The sequence below is a fragment of the Epithele typhae genome (assembly GCF_022376455.1).
Source record: "Epithele typhae strain CBS 203.58 chromosome Unknown BXZ73scaffold_29, whole genome shotgun sequence".
Classification (NCBI taxonomy): Eukaryota; Fungi; Basidiomycota; class Agaricomycetes; order Polyporales; family Epitheliaceae; genus Epithele; species Epithele typhae.
The window spans coordinates 302,855-315,777 of NW_025954220.1; the positions used below are offsets into that span (position 1 = coordinate 302,855).

General features: G+C 59.0%; 6 protein-coding genes across 6 annotated transcripts; 3 read left to right on the forward strand and 3 right to left on the reverse strand.

Annotated features, from left to right (window-relative positions):
• Positions 1-651: 651 nt before the first annotated feature.
• On the reverse strand, positions 652-2,116 carry BXZ73DRAFT_47886 (uncharacterized protein; the record flags this gene model as incomplete). Its single annotated transcript, XM_048019952.1, has 6 exons — positions 652-779; positions 839-980; positions 1,048-1,247; positions 1,375-1,699; positions 1,781-1,886; positions 1,983-2,116. The coding sequence occupies 6 exons, from the start codon at positions 2,114-2,116 to the stop codon at positions 652-654; spliced, it is 1,035 nt and encodes a 344-aa protein (XP_047877208.1).
• A 912-nt stretch (positions 2,117-3,028) lies between these two features.
• Positions 3,029-4,649, forward strand: BXZ73DRAFT_102110 (uncharacterized protein; the record flags this gene model as incomplete). The annotated part of the gene is made up of 11 exons (XM_048015116.1): positions 3,029-3,078; positions 3,129-3,163; positions 3,215-3,269; positions 3,323-3,377; positions 3,416-3,433; positions 3,489-3,550; positions 4,019-4,092; positions 4,150-4,165; positions 4,234-4,285; positions 4,343-4,392; positions 4,451-4,649. The coding sequence occupies 11 exons, from the start codon at positions 3,029-3,031 to the stop codon at positions 4,647-4,649; spliced, it is 666 nt and encodes a 221-aa protein (XP_047877209.1).
• Positions 4,650-4,804: 155 nt separating this feature from the next.
• On the reverse strand, positions 4,805-5,935 carry BXZ73DRAFT_47983 (uncharacterized protein; the record flags this gene model as incomplete). The annotated part of the gene is made up of 3 exons (XM_048019968.1): positions 4,805-4,940; positions 5,014-5,638; positions 5,689-5,935. The coding sequence occupies 3 exons, from the start codon at positions 5,933-5,935 to the stop codon at positions 4,805-4,807; spliced, it is 1,008 nt and encodes a 335-aa protein (XP_047877210.1).
• Positions 5,936-6,312: 377 nt separating this feature from the next.
• BXZ73DRAFT_102112 (uncharacterized protein) lies at positions 6,313-6,815 on the reverse strand (the record flags this gene model as incomplete). Its single annotated transcript, XM_048015117.1, has 2 exons — positions 6,313-6,391; positions 6,439-6,815. The coding sequence occupies 2 exons, from the start codon at positions 6,813-6,815 to the stop codon at positions 6,313-6,315; spliced, it is 456 nt and encodes a 151-aa protein (XP_047877211.1).
• A 268-nt stretch (positions 6,816-7,083) lies between these two features.
• On the forward strand, positions 7,084-8,370 carry BXZ73DRAFT_102113 (transcription factor IIA alpha/beta subunit; the record flags this gene model as incomplete). The annotated part of the gene is made up of 5 exons (XM_048015118.1): positions 7,084-7,100; positions 7,311-7,443; positions 7,503-8,150; positions 8,210-8,301; positions 8,355-8,370. 5 exons carry the CDS (start codon positions 7,084-7,086, stop codon positions 8,368-8,370), a joined length of 906 nt encoding a protein of 301 aa, XP_047877212.1.
• Positions 8,371-9,858: 1,488 nt separating this feature from the next.
• On the forward strand, positions 9,859-12,037 carry BXZ73DRAFT_90427 (uncharacterized protein; the record flags this gene model as incomplete). The annotated part of the gene is made up of 7 exons (XM_048025631.1): positions 9,859-10,106; positions 10,196-10,284; positions 10,372-10,428; positions 10,484-11,224; positions 11,280-11,613; positions 11,672-11,894; positions 11,957-12,037. 7 exons carry the CDS (start codon positions 9,859-9,861, stop codon positions 12,035-12,037), a joined length of 1,773 nt encoding a protein of 590 aa, XP_047877213.1.
• Between the last annotated feature and the right edge of the window lie 886 nt (positions 12,038-12,923).

Sequence of the window (12,923 nt, forward strand, 5' to 3'; positions counted from 1 at the left end):
CGGACAGACTTCTCCGACCTGATATCTGCCCGGTCGGTCAGCTTTGAGCGTCGAGTAAGCCTTTCGGCCACCGCCCGTCGGTGGAGCTTCCCGAATACCCGACCTCATAGCGGCAAGATGCCCCATGCACATGTTTTTCCCGCCCCGTGCCATGCAAAGCATGTGCCCATCGGTTGGTCAGAGCTTTCAGCCGACCTGTTGGTGTACACGACCACGAGTGCAATCGTCTTCCTTCAGGTGGATGTCATCACCGATGCCATACTCTCGAAGTCTGGTAGCCAACCAATCACCATCTCACGGTGTGGGCTTACTTTCGTAGGCCCGGCGGACGACGCGACCCTTGAACCGCGAGTTCAAATCCCTCATCGGGTTTCCCACTTTCATCCCATCATTTGCATTCCCAACGGCTGGCCCTGTGGTGAGATTCTATTTGACAGCCATGACGGCTGCAGCACGCGGGGCTGTCATCGATTGCATAAACATCCACGTGCATTTGTCAACGTATTACAATCCTCAGCGACATTGTACACTTAGTATTTCGACTACTGTTCGTCTTCCTACTCCTTCCGGGTCCCGGCTGCTCGCGAGCAAAGTATCAATAATGTTACCATGTAGGCTGTCCTCCATCCATGGTATATGGCTCTCTCGGTCTCACTTGCGCTCCTCGAACGGATTCTCGACGTACTCCAAGTCGTCATCGTCGTCGCTCGGCTTCGTCGCTGGGGGTGAGTTTGTGTTGAGCAGCGACACGGGTCGCTTCGGCAGCAGGCCGATCTTGGCTGCCAACGGGGGATCATCAGTGCCCGTCCACAACGATACAGTACACAGGATCGCTGACCAGCGTTCACAGGACTACCGCCCATCGTCGCGGGCGGGCGGGGCACGTCCGAAGACGGGCGCGGCGACGCATTCGGGGTCAAGCCAGACGGAACCGGGCTAGGGTCGCGTGGTGCGGTGGCTATGGGGAGAGACTCCGTCGGCTGGTCTGGAACAGACAACGTCCTCCTTTCAGCAACGGAGGCGACGGCATACTGGCATACTACTCACTGGCGTCGACATGGGCCCATCCACGGTGTAACCCTGCGCGGGTGCGGCCGTGGGCTGCGCCGCGCCAGGGCTGGACTCCGCGCCGGCGGAGGGGCCGAAGTAGCGCTGTTGGTAAGCCTGCGAGGCGGTGTGTCGGTCGACCTGCGCGGGCTGCGCGCCCGAGCCGCCCCATTGTGGGGCCGTGGATGCACCCGCGCCAGCTCCCGTGGTGCTGCGGGAGAGCGTTACATTAGCAGATTCTTTCGCGCGGAGGGGGTGGGACGAGATGAGAGTCTAGTGTGGGGGACAAGGACTTGGGGGCAAGCAGAACGGAGAGCTTGACGCCACAGAGAGGGGAGGAAACGCACCGGGACTGGTCGTAATCGTTGATCTTCTGCTTCACCTTGGACACGATGGAGCTGAACGTGCGCTTGCCACTCTCCGCTATCTGGCCCATCGTCCGCTGCAACTCTTGGAAGTCTGTGCGCGACTCCTCTGGCGGGACGGGACGGGCCTGGCCATGCTGCCGCGTCTGATAGGGGACCTGGCCTTCATCGTCGCGTCGCGGCCAAGACGCACCGGTAGCATGTCTTCGCGCCTGGTGCCGTTCTTGGTCCTCGAGCATAAGCTGGCGCGCGAGCGCCTCGTCGAGGTCGGTAGACGTTGGCTCGTGCTTTACGATCGCGAAAGGGGACAAGGGAGAAGACGTTGTGTTCAGACGCGGGAACATGAGGAGGCATGGAGCTGCGCGCACCTGAGGAGCTTGTGTGGAAGTGGAAACATAGTCGGGGTCGCTCATGCCGAGCAAAACGTCCAACGCGCGCTCCTGGTCATTGTTAACTGACTCCAACACGGACTGGCTATGAAGTCGCGCGCATCAGATGCCGACGAAAGTTCGCAAGAGGAGGGGAGGGGAGGTCGGAAGCGGATGTATTGTCAGGGATGGAGCAACATACAGGACGGCAACGTCGAAATCGGGGAACATCGCGCGCAGCTCCTGCACCTGCGGGCTGACCGCATCCTCTGCGGGCGCGTTGGCGTGTGCGTCGCCGGCGGGGACGGCCGCAGGGGGAGCAGCGGTGGTCGACATCGCGTGCGCGTCGACCTCGGCGTCAGGGCGTGGAGGGAGCGAAGGGGTTTCCGGAGCGTCGTCGCTAGGCGTATGTGCTGAAGATGCAGGCGGAGCTGCGGCGGCTTCGCCGGTGGAGGCCGCAGGCTGGGAAGGGACCGGAGAAACTGTGGGTGATGCGTCTGTTTGGGTCTCCAGCTTGGCTCCGTCGGAACTGTGTGGTGCTTCTTCGGTGGCAGACATGGTGAGAGACAGCCAGGCAGACTGTAAGGAGGTGAGGGGGGGAAGAAAGGTGTATTGGGCGCAGTTTGGTGCTCATTGCGAATGCTCAACCGTTGGGAGGCAGTACCTGCGCAGGGCTCTCGGCGCCCGGACCGCCCAAAGCCGAGGGGCCTGAGCCAGCGCCGTCTTGCGCGGGCTTGGCACTCGAACCCTCGACATCATCACAGCTTGAACACAGACAGTGCATCGATTCTCAATGCTATTGTTACGATCATGAGCATGCCATGCTGTATCTGCCGAGAAGGTGGGCGTAGACAGTTGTATTGCACCTTCTTTGACAAGAGCATATAGCTCTTGCCCATCGAACGTCCTTGAGTTCGGAGTTGAACTTGGTGAGCCCTGACCTCTGTCAAGCTTTCAGGAATATCGCTGACGTTGTACCTCAGCCCTGACATCTTCGAAATCCCCTCCTGGCATTTGCGCTGCTACAGTGTCCCTTCGAATGCACTTTCAATGAGTGTTCTTGAGAGCTACGTGCACCTACTCGACAGCGTTGATTGATCAGTGATTTGCTTGTTCCACCGATGTCCACCCTACTTCAAATTGAGTCCGAGAAGTCAGACTTTTGACGTTGACAAGGCGACATGGGAGCTCATCGAGTACACTCAAAAACCTCGACCGCGGTGATGAAACCTCATCGCTCAATTCACCATGTCCTCTCCCCCGAGCATAGCAGCTCTTACCTCGGATTATGATACATTGTGGGTACTGACGCATTCAGCCCAGGTTTCATACTCATGCAGTCAGCTAGCATAGCTGCTCGTCGCTGGGGAACGGCATCTGTCAGTGAGTAGATGCTTTAGGCTAGCAGCGAACCTCTACTGACTACAATCGTAGTCGTGGTCGCATGGGAGCACATCATCACCTCAGGACGAGAGTTCAGACTATTCTGGTCCGGCGATGGACTGGCGCGTCTGTCTTGTTCTTCTTCACCAGATATATCAGCTTGGGTGTTCGGCTGCTCGAACTCCGCACGGACTTTCAGCCCATGTCATCCACAGTAAGCGTCATACTACGCTCACATGTTCCCGTGCTCAGCTATTTCCCTCCCCAGGAGTATGCATAGACCTTGTGGACAGTCTTTTGGTCCGCATGCTTATACCATGTCTAGCTGCAATCGTTCGGGTCAAGCGATCCAAGTCTTGCTCGCTACGCAATACCTCTTTTGGGCAGGTACGAACATCGGGGTACACATGCGCAAAACCATGACTTTAACTCCAAAACAGCGTTTTCCGCAATGCGAGCGTACGGAGTGAGTGCAAACTGGACCTTGTCCGTGCTCGTGTTGCTGCTTTCCTCTGTACCCTTCGGCATCAACATCGTACGTATGAGCGATTCTCTGATTTTTTCTACAAGCGACAACGTTATCTGGTTAGGCGAATGTGGTGCTGGGCTCAGGTGGTAAAAACGTGCCGCTGATAGGATGCTCAAGCACGCACCCATCAGCCGGCAGCTCTCACAAAAGTACGCCCCTTCTCTCCGCTTGTGCGGAACATTTGCTCAGAGAGTGTCTTCAGATGTGTGTGACCCACGGCTCTGTTCGTTCTTCTGCCGACTGACCTGGATGTGTCCAGTGACGATTGCCTCTCGGACGAGCCTGATCGCTGCAGATGTATTCTTGATTGGTCTGACCTGGCGTAGGTTGTACCGAGAACGGAGACACTCGCTCAAGACAGACGGAGGGGCCACTTTGGCTGAGGTCCTTCTTCGCGATGGTACGTGATTTCCTATAGATGAACCACCCACATCGCGACCGACGCTTTCGCACACAGGCACCGTATACTTCATGTCAGTACATAGACCCGGCAGCATGCAGCGCAGCAGAAGACCCAGTTCTCATGACGCCAATCCTCCAGCGCTCTGATGCTGTTCAATCTGCTCCACCTCCTTCTAACGCTCTACTCTAAGGTGAGTTCACCCTCTGCCACCGCCAACCTTCGCCACTCCTAACGCAATGAGGTCTAGGGTAGCTCGCCTCTTAAGAGCGTCAGCTACGTCACAGGGTTCACCGACCCGTGAGTTTTGGACAGGCTCTCTCCATGACCCACTCTGATGCGTTGGCTCACGACGCAGCGTCACCGCTATCCTCATTACTCGCTTTCTCTTCCACCTGCAAGCCGCTGCTCAGGGCACTACCCGCTCGAAAACGGGGAGTCACATCTTCACCAGTATTGCCTTCGAACGCGTAGCGGGTTCCCTTGGAGCGTCTCTAGACGCTGACGGGGACGACGACGAGGTGGCCGAAGAACTGCCCGTCGTTGTGCCCGAGTAGATGGACGTCCTGGATCGCAATGGAAGGACCGGAGACAGTATGGACGGAATGGACCACATACAGCCCTCAGAACGCGAGTGCAGACTCGTGTCGTCATGTCGGAGCAAAAGTTATAGACGCATTACACGCACGGCATACGATATGTACATCCTCCTTCAGTGATTGCTGTGCGCAACACCACCAATCAGAACGCTGGGCAACTTGTCGCTCCCAACCGCACCAAGAAGCGCAACGGACCCCCCAACGAGAAGCAGGAGCGCAACCGTCGTGCCGGCGAGGAGAACAAACGGCCTGTAAATGTAGAGTCCGCGCACAGTCAGCGCCCCACCCACTGCGCACCGAGACGGCATAACAAGCCACGCACCCGCTCACGTCCTTGCGCTCGCACGCGCGGCCCGCCCAGTTCTCCCGCCGGCCCTTCGCGTCCTTCGTGGTCGAGCACGCGCACACGAAGCACGTCCGCCCCGCCTTGCTCGCGCCGGTGCACGTGCCGTGGCCGCTGCATGCGCTCGTCGCGTTCCCGCACACATCCGCGCTCGAGTAGCACGTCGAGATCGAGTCGATAGGCTCCGAGCCGGGGAGCGACGGAGGGAGCGGCGACTGCGGGGGCTGCTGGCGCCGGGCGAGGCCGGCGCCGGGCGTGGGCACGGAGACCAGCGCGAGCTTGACGTCCGGGCGGGCTAGGAGGGAGACAAGGGTGGAGTGGAGAGCGGTGTAGGCGGCAACGACGGACTCATCGTCCGCGCCGAGTGTGTGCTTGAGAGTGGAGAGGGCAGAGAGGTCGAACGCGGCAAAGCGGTCGGGGGCGTAGTCGCCGTCGAGGAAGTCCTTGATTGAGGCGACGAGACGGGAGGAGGCGGAGTTCTCGTATACGTGCGAGTAGACATGGTGCGCACGGTCAAGGTAAGAGGGTATGATGGAGGAAAGAGAATCGGGGTTCACGGAGGAGACGGAGAAGGAGGACTTCTTGAGAGCGTGAGGGACGACGTCTGCTCCTGTGTAAGTAACCTGCGCATTCGGCCAGACTACCCAGACGCACCGTGGACGTCCTCTTCACTAATGGTCAACAGAAGTCCTGTACCAAGCCCCGCTCCGACCATCACCTCTTGCTCCCCAAAGAATGCCGGGACGGCATCCTCGAACCGTTCCAGACCAAGATGAGACGAAAGGACGGCGCCGGCGTGGTTGGTCGAGAGGCGGGGAGGAAGCGAAGGGTCAGGATGGAGGTATACTCGAACAGCCTGGCAGAGGCCGCTGAGCAGAAGAGAGACGAACAGTCCCTTCATGGTGAATGGTGGCAGCAGATATGTCGCCCACTGGCGCAACTGCCCTGTGCCGCGCTCGCTGTTTATCCGTGTTTGTCTTGGTGGCATGCTCTGAGTCTACTCAATTGGTCGGTCAGCTCCGCAAGTCCACGCTCAACACCAATGATCGTAGCATTTCGTACTTCGTACAAAGCAAGTTATCGTACAGCGAGGGGATATTGCACGGAACAGAAAAAAGCCAAAGGACTCAAGAGGGCGTATCCAAAGCAGAAACGCCGACAAAAGCGTCACCAGAAACATCGGTGACGGGGATATTAGTCGACGAAGGGTATCGTAGCGCGAGGTACAATAGGAAAGGCATATGTCCGATCCGGGGGTATCAACAGTCTATGTCCTCCTCAGCCGTGGCGACCAAGGCGACCTGTGGTCTTCTGGATGACCTTCACTTCGGCTTGCTTGGCCTTGGCCCGGCGAGCCCTAAGAATGTGTCAGTACTTGCTGGGAACCCAAGGATGGATGCTTACTCCTCCAAAGCTTCCTGCTCGAGTAACCTGACATGTTCCTTGGTGGCACGCACAGCGGCGCGCGCCTCCATGAGAGCGCGGTCGGCGGCGGACTCCGCGGACTCCGCGTCGGTCACCATCTGGCGGGCAGCGACGATGGAGGGATCCTTCTTTAGGTCATGATGACCCGCCGAATCTGATGAGGACGAACGACGGCGGGAGAAGAACCCTCCTGAGCGAATAGACCCAGAACGGACAGAAGCGCTGCCGTTGGATTGGTTGTAGACGGGCTCGGGGGATTCGGCACGGCCACGAGAGAAGAACCCCGTGCCACTGCGGGTCGGGGCCTCAGCGGGAGGTGGGGCCGGAGGAGGAGAGGACGAGCGGAAGAGAGGCATGTCTGGAGAAGGAGATCAGTAAGACGACGCGCATTAGAGAGTGTGCATACGTTGGCTCACTACGTCAAGGGGAGGTTATCGTGAGGGAAGTGAGGGATATGTGGGAGCTTTTATGCATGGTTGGACGAGGCCTACGTCAGTGGGGTTGACGCACAGCTGAGTCCCAGGATAGGCTGGAGACACCCAGGGATGGAGCCGGACGCGTGGAAGATCTCGAGAGTGATTCCGCGAGGCACACTAGTAAGAGGGTGTCTGGTAGGGTGACGTCATGGATACCGGTGGTCCGTGCGCGGGAAACATATCACCAGGCGGAGTTTGAACCGGAGTTCACCTCTTCCCTCAATCGCCACCTTCTATAAATGCTATCCCCTTGACCCCTCCTCTCACCACCCGTCCCGCCCCCGAGCTCGCTGTTCTCAACGGTCCCGGGAGCTAAGCGGCGCGATGTCGAATAAGATAGTGGTGAGCTGCTCACCGCAGATGTATTCTAACCAGACCGTTTGATGACGGTGTATTTCTCGTTGAGCCCTCCATCTATCGTGCCGTCATCGACGACGTGATCGCCAATATAAAACCCGAGTTCGATGACTTCGGCGTCCCTGAGGACGTTCTGGCTGATTTGCAGAGCGTGAGTATACCATCATTCGTCTTCCTAATCGTTCATTTACCCAGCTTTCCGGCCCCTAGAAATGGGAGGCGAAGGTCATAGCTTCTCACGTCGCCGACTTTGAGCCCACTCAGGCCCAACCGCCACCCGTACCCGCGCACCCGAGCTATCCACCTCACCCGATGCATACCATGCCCCACGGGCATTATCCTCCCCACACGGCGTACGCCCCTCCACCTCATCCCATGCAAGTCCCCGGTCAGCCCCACGTCAAGACGGAGCCGGTGGACAATCGCTACATGCTGAGCGCCACTGCCTACGGGATCCCTCCTTTGCCTGGGCCCCAACTTTCCGCGAGGCCGGGAGGTCCCTCGCAACCCTCGTATGCGCCAATGAACGGGCGTCCGGCGAATGCCGCGAGTCAGGCACCTGCGCCTCCCACTGCTCGCTACCCTCCAGCGACAAACGGGCAGCCCCCGCGCATCCCTCAGGTGGATGGTCCGTCGTCGTCGGAATCGGAGTCTCCGTCTCCTCCACCCAGTCAGGGCTACGCTCCGAGATCATCGCATCCTTCGCTCCCTCAGCCGTCGCAGAGCACAGCGGCCCCGCAAGCTGAAGACTTGGAGGCTATCAACAGCGACCTGGATGACTCGGATTCAGACAACGAGCAGGATGGCATAGAAGGCGGCGCGGCTGACAGTGACATTGTGTTCTGTACCTATGACAAGGTGAGTCTACCACTTCCTTTCTTGCGCGCTTTGCAGCCCATCCTCCATGCCCCCATCAGGTCGCTCGCGTCAAGAACAAATGGAAGTGTGTTCTCAAGGACGGCATGATCCATGTCAATGGTAAAGACTACCTCTTTGCCAAGTGCACCGGGTGAGTTGTCGAAGCGCTTTTTCCAGAGTTCGTTCAGCTGACCACTATGGCAGCGAATTCGAATGGTAGTCAATTTGGACTGCATCTCTTGATTCTCTTTGTAGCCCCCAGACCCTAGCTCTCCTCTCTCATCGCATCCTACCCTCAGCATCGCACCCGTACGCATAGTCATCATATATCAGTGCATCCCTTGTAATATACGTATCTGCTGTCCATCGCGGGCGAATCTCATAGGAAAGTAACCTGTTGCTCGAACTTGCGATACACTGCTAGCCTGAAGTGGCCCAGGTGCACGGCGCGTGCTCTTCACAGGTCTGAAACCCCGACATCATCGGTGGCGTATCCACGCAGACAATTGAGTGTTTCGCGCCCTCCAGGAGTGCAACGTTGCGGTGACATCCTGTAATTATGCTGCTACGACTGCCCTACTTGACGCTGCTTCTGAAATAACATGGCCTCAAAGTCTCAAGCAAGTCACGGGTCTCACAGCAGCGACCCCCGTCGCCAAGGCGTATCACCTCCGGGCATGCTCAGTGCAAAGGCAGCACCGCTTCGTGTGCGCGCGAGACCGGAGGCGCGGACGTATTCGTCATCACACATCCGGCGCACGTTCTCGCGGGAATCGTTCCCCGAGTGTGCGTACAGGAGCTGCGTGGCTGTCGCGTAACGTACTGCAAGAAACCTTGGAGAGAACCTGCAGTTTCCGCGGCTGCAACGAGGTCGACCTGTCCTCGTGCTCTCGGGGCGACTTTCGCGGCTCACTGCGGCTCACTGCGCACATCAGTAGCTTCCTCGCCTCAGAGTCACCGTGTTCGTGTACTTGGACACGAGCAAGCCGTTTGACATTGTGCTCTGGACGAGCCTCGTCGAGCGTAAGCGGGGACGTCGGGCGGCAGGTGACCTTGGGTTCAGGGGGTGGCGAACACGCTGCACTTTCAGAAGCAACTGCCGCGCCGCCTCCCGCTACTTTGTGGTCGTGATCAAAAGGGCTTGGCGCGGTCGCAACTGATGATAACGAGCCTGCAGAAAATTGCGTGTGCTGACGTGGCCGTGGAGTGAATGCGCGCGTATGAAGACAGAGCAGAAGAAGCGATGGTATTGTGGGTGACAGCAGCTGGGACGGGCGCGGGCGCGAGGGGCTGTAATTTTAGGGGCGCGCGGATGGCTGGATGGAGTTGAGATGGAGGCATATCCGGTGCAGTCGTGGTCGCAGTATTCTGCGCGCGCCGCATGTCCTCGAGAGTCGGGAGCGGCTGCAATGGCTCGGGAGCACATCCGGGGCCGCCGCCCACCTGCTGCTGCTACTACTACTTACACGACAAGTTGTGCGACGCGCACGGCCGAGAGGGGAATGGCGCACGGCCGGGGCGGGGGGCAGTGGGCGGCGTCCGGGCAAATCGGAAGCGCCTGCGCCCCAAGCACAGGATGGGATCAATCGCGAGCGGTGCGTGCCCGCTCACAGCCAACGCGTCGCGACGCGAGGCCTATAAGGCTGCCACTGCGTGATCACGTCCCCTCAGTCTTGTCTTCCGCTCCCTCCTGCCCGGTCTTCAAGGCATGTTTTCCTCCTCCCTTTCCTCTGCGCTCGCCGCCCTTTTCCTTGCCTCTTCCTTTGCCGCCCCCGCTCTTTGTCGTGCCCCCGGCCCGTTCGCACACCTCCGCCGCTCCGCCTCCTCCCACCTCGCGAGCCGCGATGCCAGCGACTACCTCGACAACCTCCTGTACATCAACAAGAATCTGACCAGTCTTTACCTGGCCATCGAGGTCCAACAGCAGACCTACGCCGCCTACCTCGACAGCAGCTGGTACGTCTTTGCCCTGTTTCCGTGGCTACTGCCGCCCAACTCTTGGCGCCGCCGAAACAAGTGGCTGACCTTGCCGTCTCGCATTGCAGGAGCGGCCTCATCCTCTACGACGGCAAGTACGCCGCCGCACAGGGAAACGTGCGGACGATCACTATCGACGAGAGCGTCCAGATCCAGGGTGAGTATCCATTTGGTGTGCGAATCTGCGATCGCCGTGGAGCGGGATTGTATGTCCCTGTGCCCGTTTGCTTATGCGCACATACAGTTCAGGATGGCCGTGAGACGGTCGGGATCTTTGACGAGGAGTTTACCGTCGAGTACTGTGAGTGGCTTGCACTGAAACCTCATGCCCGTGCAGCCCGTGACACCCGTTCCAGTCTCCGCGGGCAGTTGGCCTGATGGTCTGCCGGCGATCAACTACGACACCATCAAGTCGGCCTACCTTGGTGTAGACATGACCCAGCCGATGAACCCCATCTACTCCTACCTCGCTACCAAATGGCCCCAGGACTACAGCAAGTGGTACTACGACACCCTTACGTTCTACGACTGGACCGAGGCCTCCCCCTCTGACTCCGCCGTCAGCCTGGCCGGTGTCATGGTCCCTGGCGAAACCCTTTCGTGGGAGTCCCTCAGCGTTAACTCGAGCATCGTTACGCAGTACGGTCTCCCCGACCTCAACGGCATCAACAGCGAGCCTTATGTCTACACTCGCGGTGACGGCACGATCTACACTGACCGCTACATCTACGTCTCTGACCAGCAGTACTTCACGAACACCTCTGTCTACCAGGCAGACTCGTCTAAGGTCGTCGTCGCCATCGACACCTCGAGTCGCTGGTCCGTCATGCCCTCCGAATGGGCCGACGCGATTTACGGCAGCATCTCTGGTGCCAAAGTCGTCGCCGGAGACAGCTACCACTACTACGCAATCCCCTGCGAGGCTGAAATCAAGCTCGAGATCTCGATCGACGGCGCAAAGTACCAGGTGTTCTCCGAGGTCCTGGTCGCCAAGAACCCGGACGGGAGTGGCGAGTGCATGGGTTCCATCGTCATGCCCGGCGGCGGCGCGGTCGACGCTCGCCCTGAATACGACGTCATCTTCGGCTTCCAGTTCAGTAAGTAGCCCTCTTTGGTCCGGCGGCTTTTCGTGCGGGTCTGACTGTCATTTAGTGTCTGCGTTCTACTACCGTTCCGGTCTCGACCAGCAGTCCAACTCGCCTTACTATAAGTTCATGCCCATCCAGCCCTCAAACGACAACTGGAAGACGGCGGGCGCGATGAACGGCTACACCTCTGCCTTCGCCTCCTACGCTTCGTCCTCCGCGTACACAACCTCCGATTCGGTCGCGTATGCGACTTCCGGTTCGAGCGCGTATATGACCTCCAACTCGAGCGCGTATGCAACCACCGATTCCAGCGCGTATGCAACCTCCGATTCCAGCGCGTATGCGACCTCCTCGACCTCGGTCTACGACTCCTCGGCTTACCCACGTCCTCCGTTTCCGTGACATACGCCTCCGGCATGACCGACGCCTACGACAGTGCCGTGACGACGTACACAGCAGCACGCCCGCGTACACCAGCAGCGCGTACAGCTACTCGTCCGCTTCCTCGTCCGACTACGGCGACGACAAGGACACCCTCATCGCGCAGGGCGCCGTCGCGAACGACGGCACGTCGGGCGAGGACTCGTGGGAGAAGAAGGCGAAGCTCTACGAGATCATCATCATCGTCCTCGCCGCCCTCCTCGGGCTCGGCATCCTCGGCGGGATCATCGCCGTCGTCGTCGGCCGGCGCAAGAAGGACACCGGGCGCCCTCCGCGTACCGGAACCTGCACGACGCGGAGTCGCACGAGAGCAAGGGCGCGCTGTACGGCGCCGAGGGCGGCTCGTCGCGCTACGCGGACCCGTACGCCGACGGCCACTAAGCCTGAGCGGCTTCCCTTTCCTCGCCGTCGCGCCGCCACGGGGCGCGGGGCGCTGCGTGAGGCTGCTACGGCTGTTCGCACGATCTACCTGCTGATCTCCTCCACCTTGGACTTCTCTCTCGCTAAATGTATATCGATATATCGCTACGTACTCACACTGTCGTTGCAGCATACTGGCTCTAACTTACTTTTCTTTACTTTTCTCTGCCGGACGTTGTCTCATAGAGTATCTAGCGCCATGTCGTATTGTCTTTTATCTTCATCAGGGAGCTGAACAAGACTCAGTCTTGTGGCGTGAGATTGCAAGTCTGAAAAGAAGGTAAGCCGGGGGAAGCGATAAGCAGAAGGAGGTCTTGTGAGTGCCGACGAAAGTGCATGCCTTAAGTCTGCTTCCAGCTCCGGATCCATGGGGTGTCACCGTCGCGGCCACTCGGGTTCGGTCCTCAGATCACAGTAAATGTTGGTGAGGAGGGTGGGACACTGCAGGCGGACCTCGATCGGTCCGAATTGCTTTGGTAGTTTGGTTTCGGCGACTGCATTACGGTCTCGCCACCCTATCCTGCCTCGAAGTTCCCCGCGGTGATGTCGCATCATTGACATTTCCTCTGCTCGCTTGACCCCGGTCTACTAACATACGTACCGCGTACCGTACATATTGGCTCGTATACCCGGCCCGTCCGGCCCTCCTCGAGGGCATACATAACATCCTCCCTGTATGCACCAGCCTCCTCATCAGGCAACCTTCTGTGCGTACCACCTACCGTAGGGCTCCGCCCTCACGGGTGATGAATGGGATAAACACAGAAGCAAACCGGAGGGTGGGACCTCAATGCAAGCTAGCTCTCGCCGCATACATCTCACCATTCGTGTCTATCCCCCTTGGCCC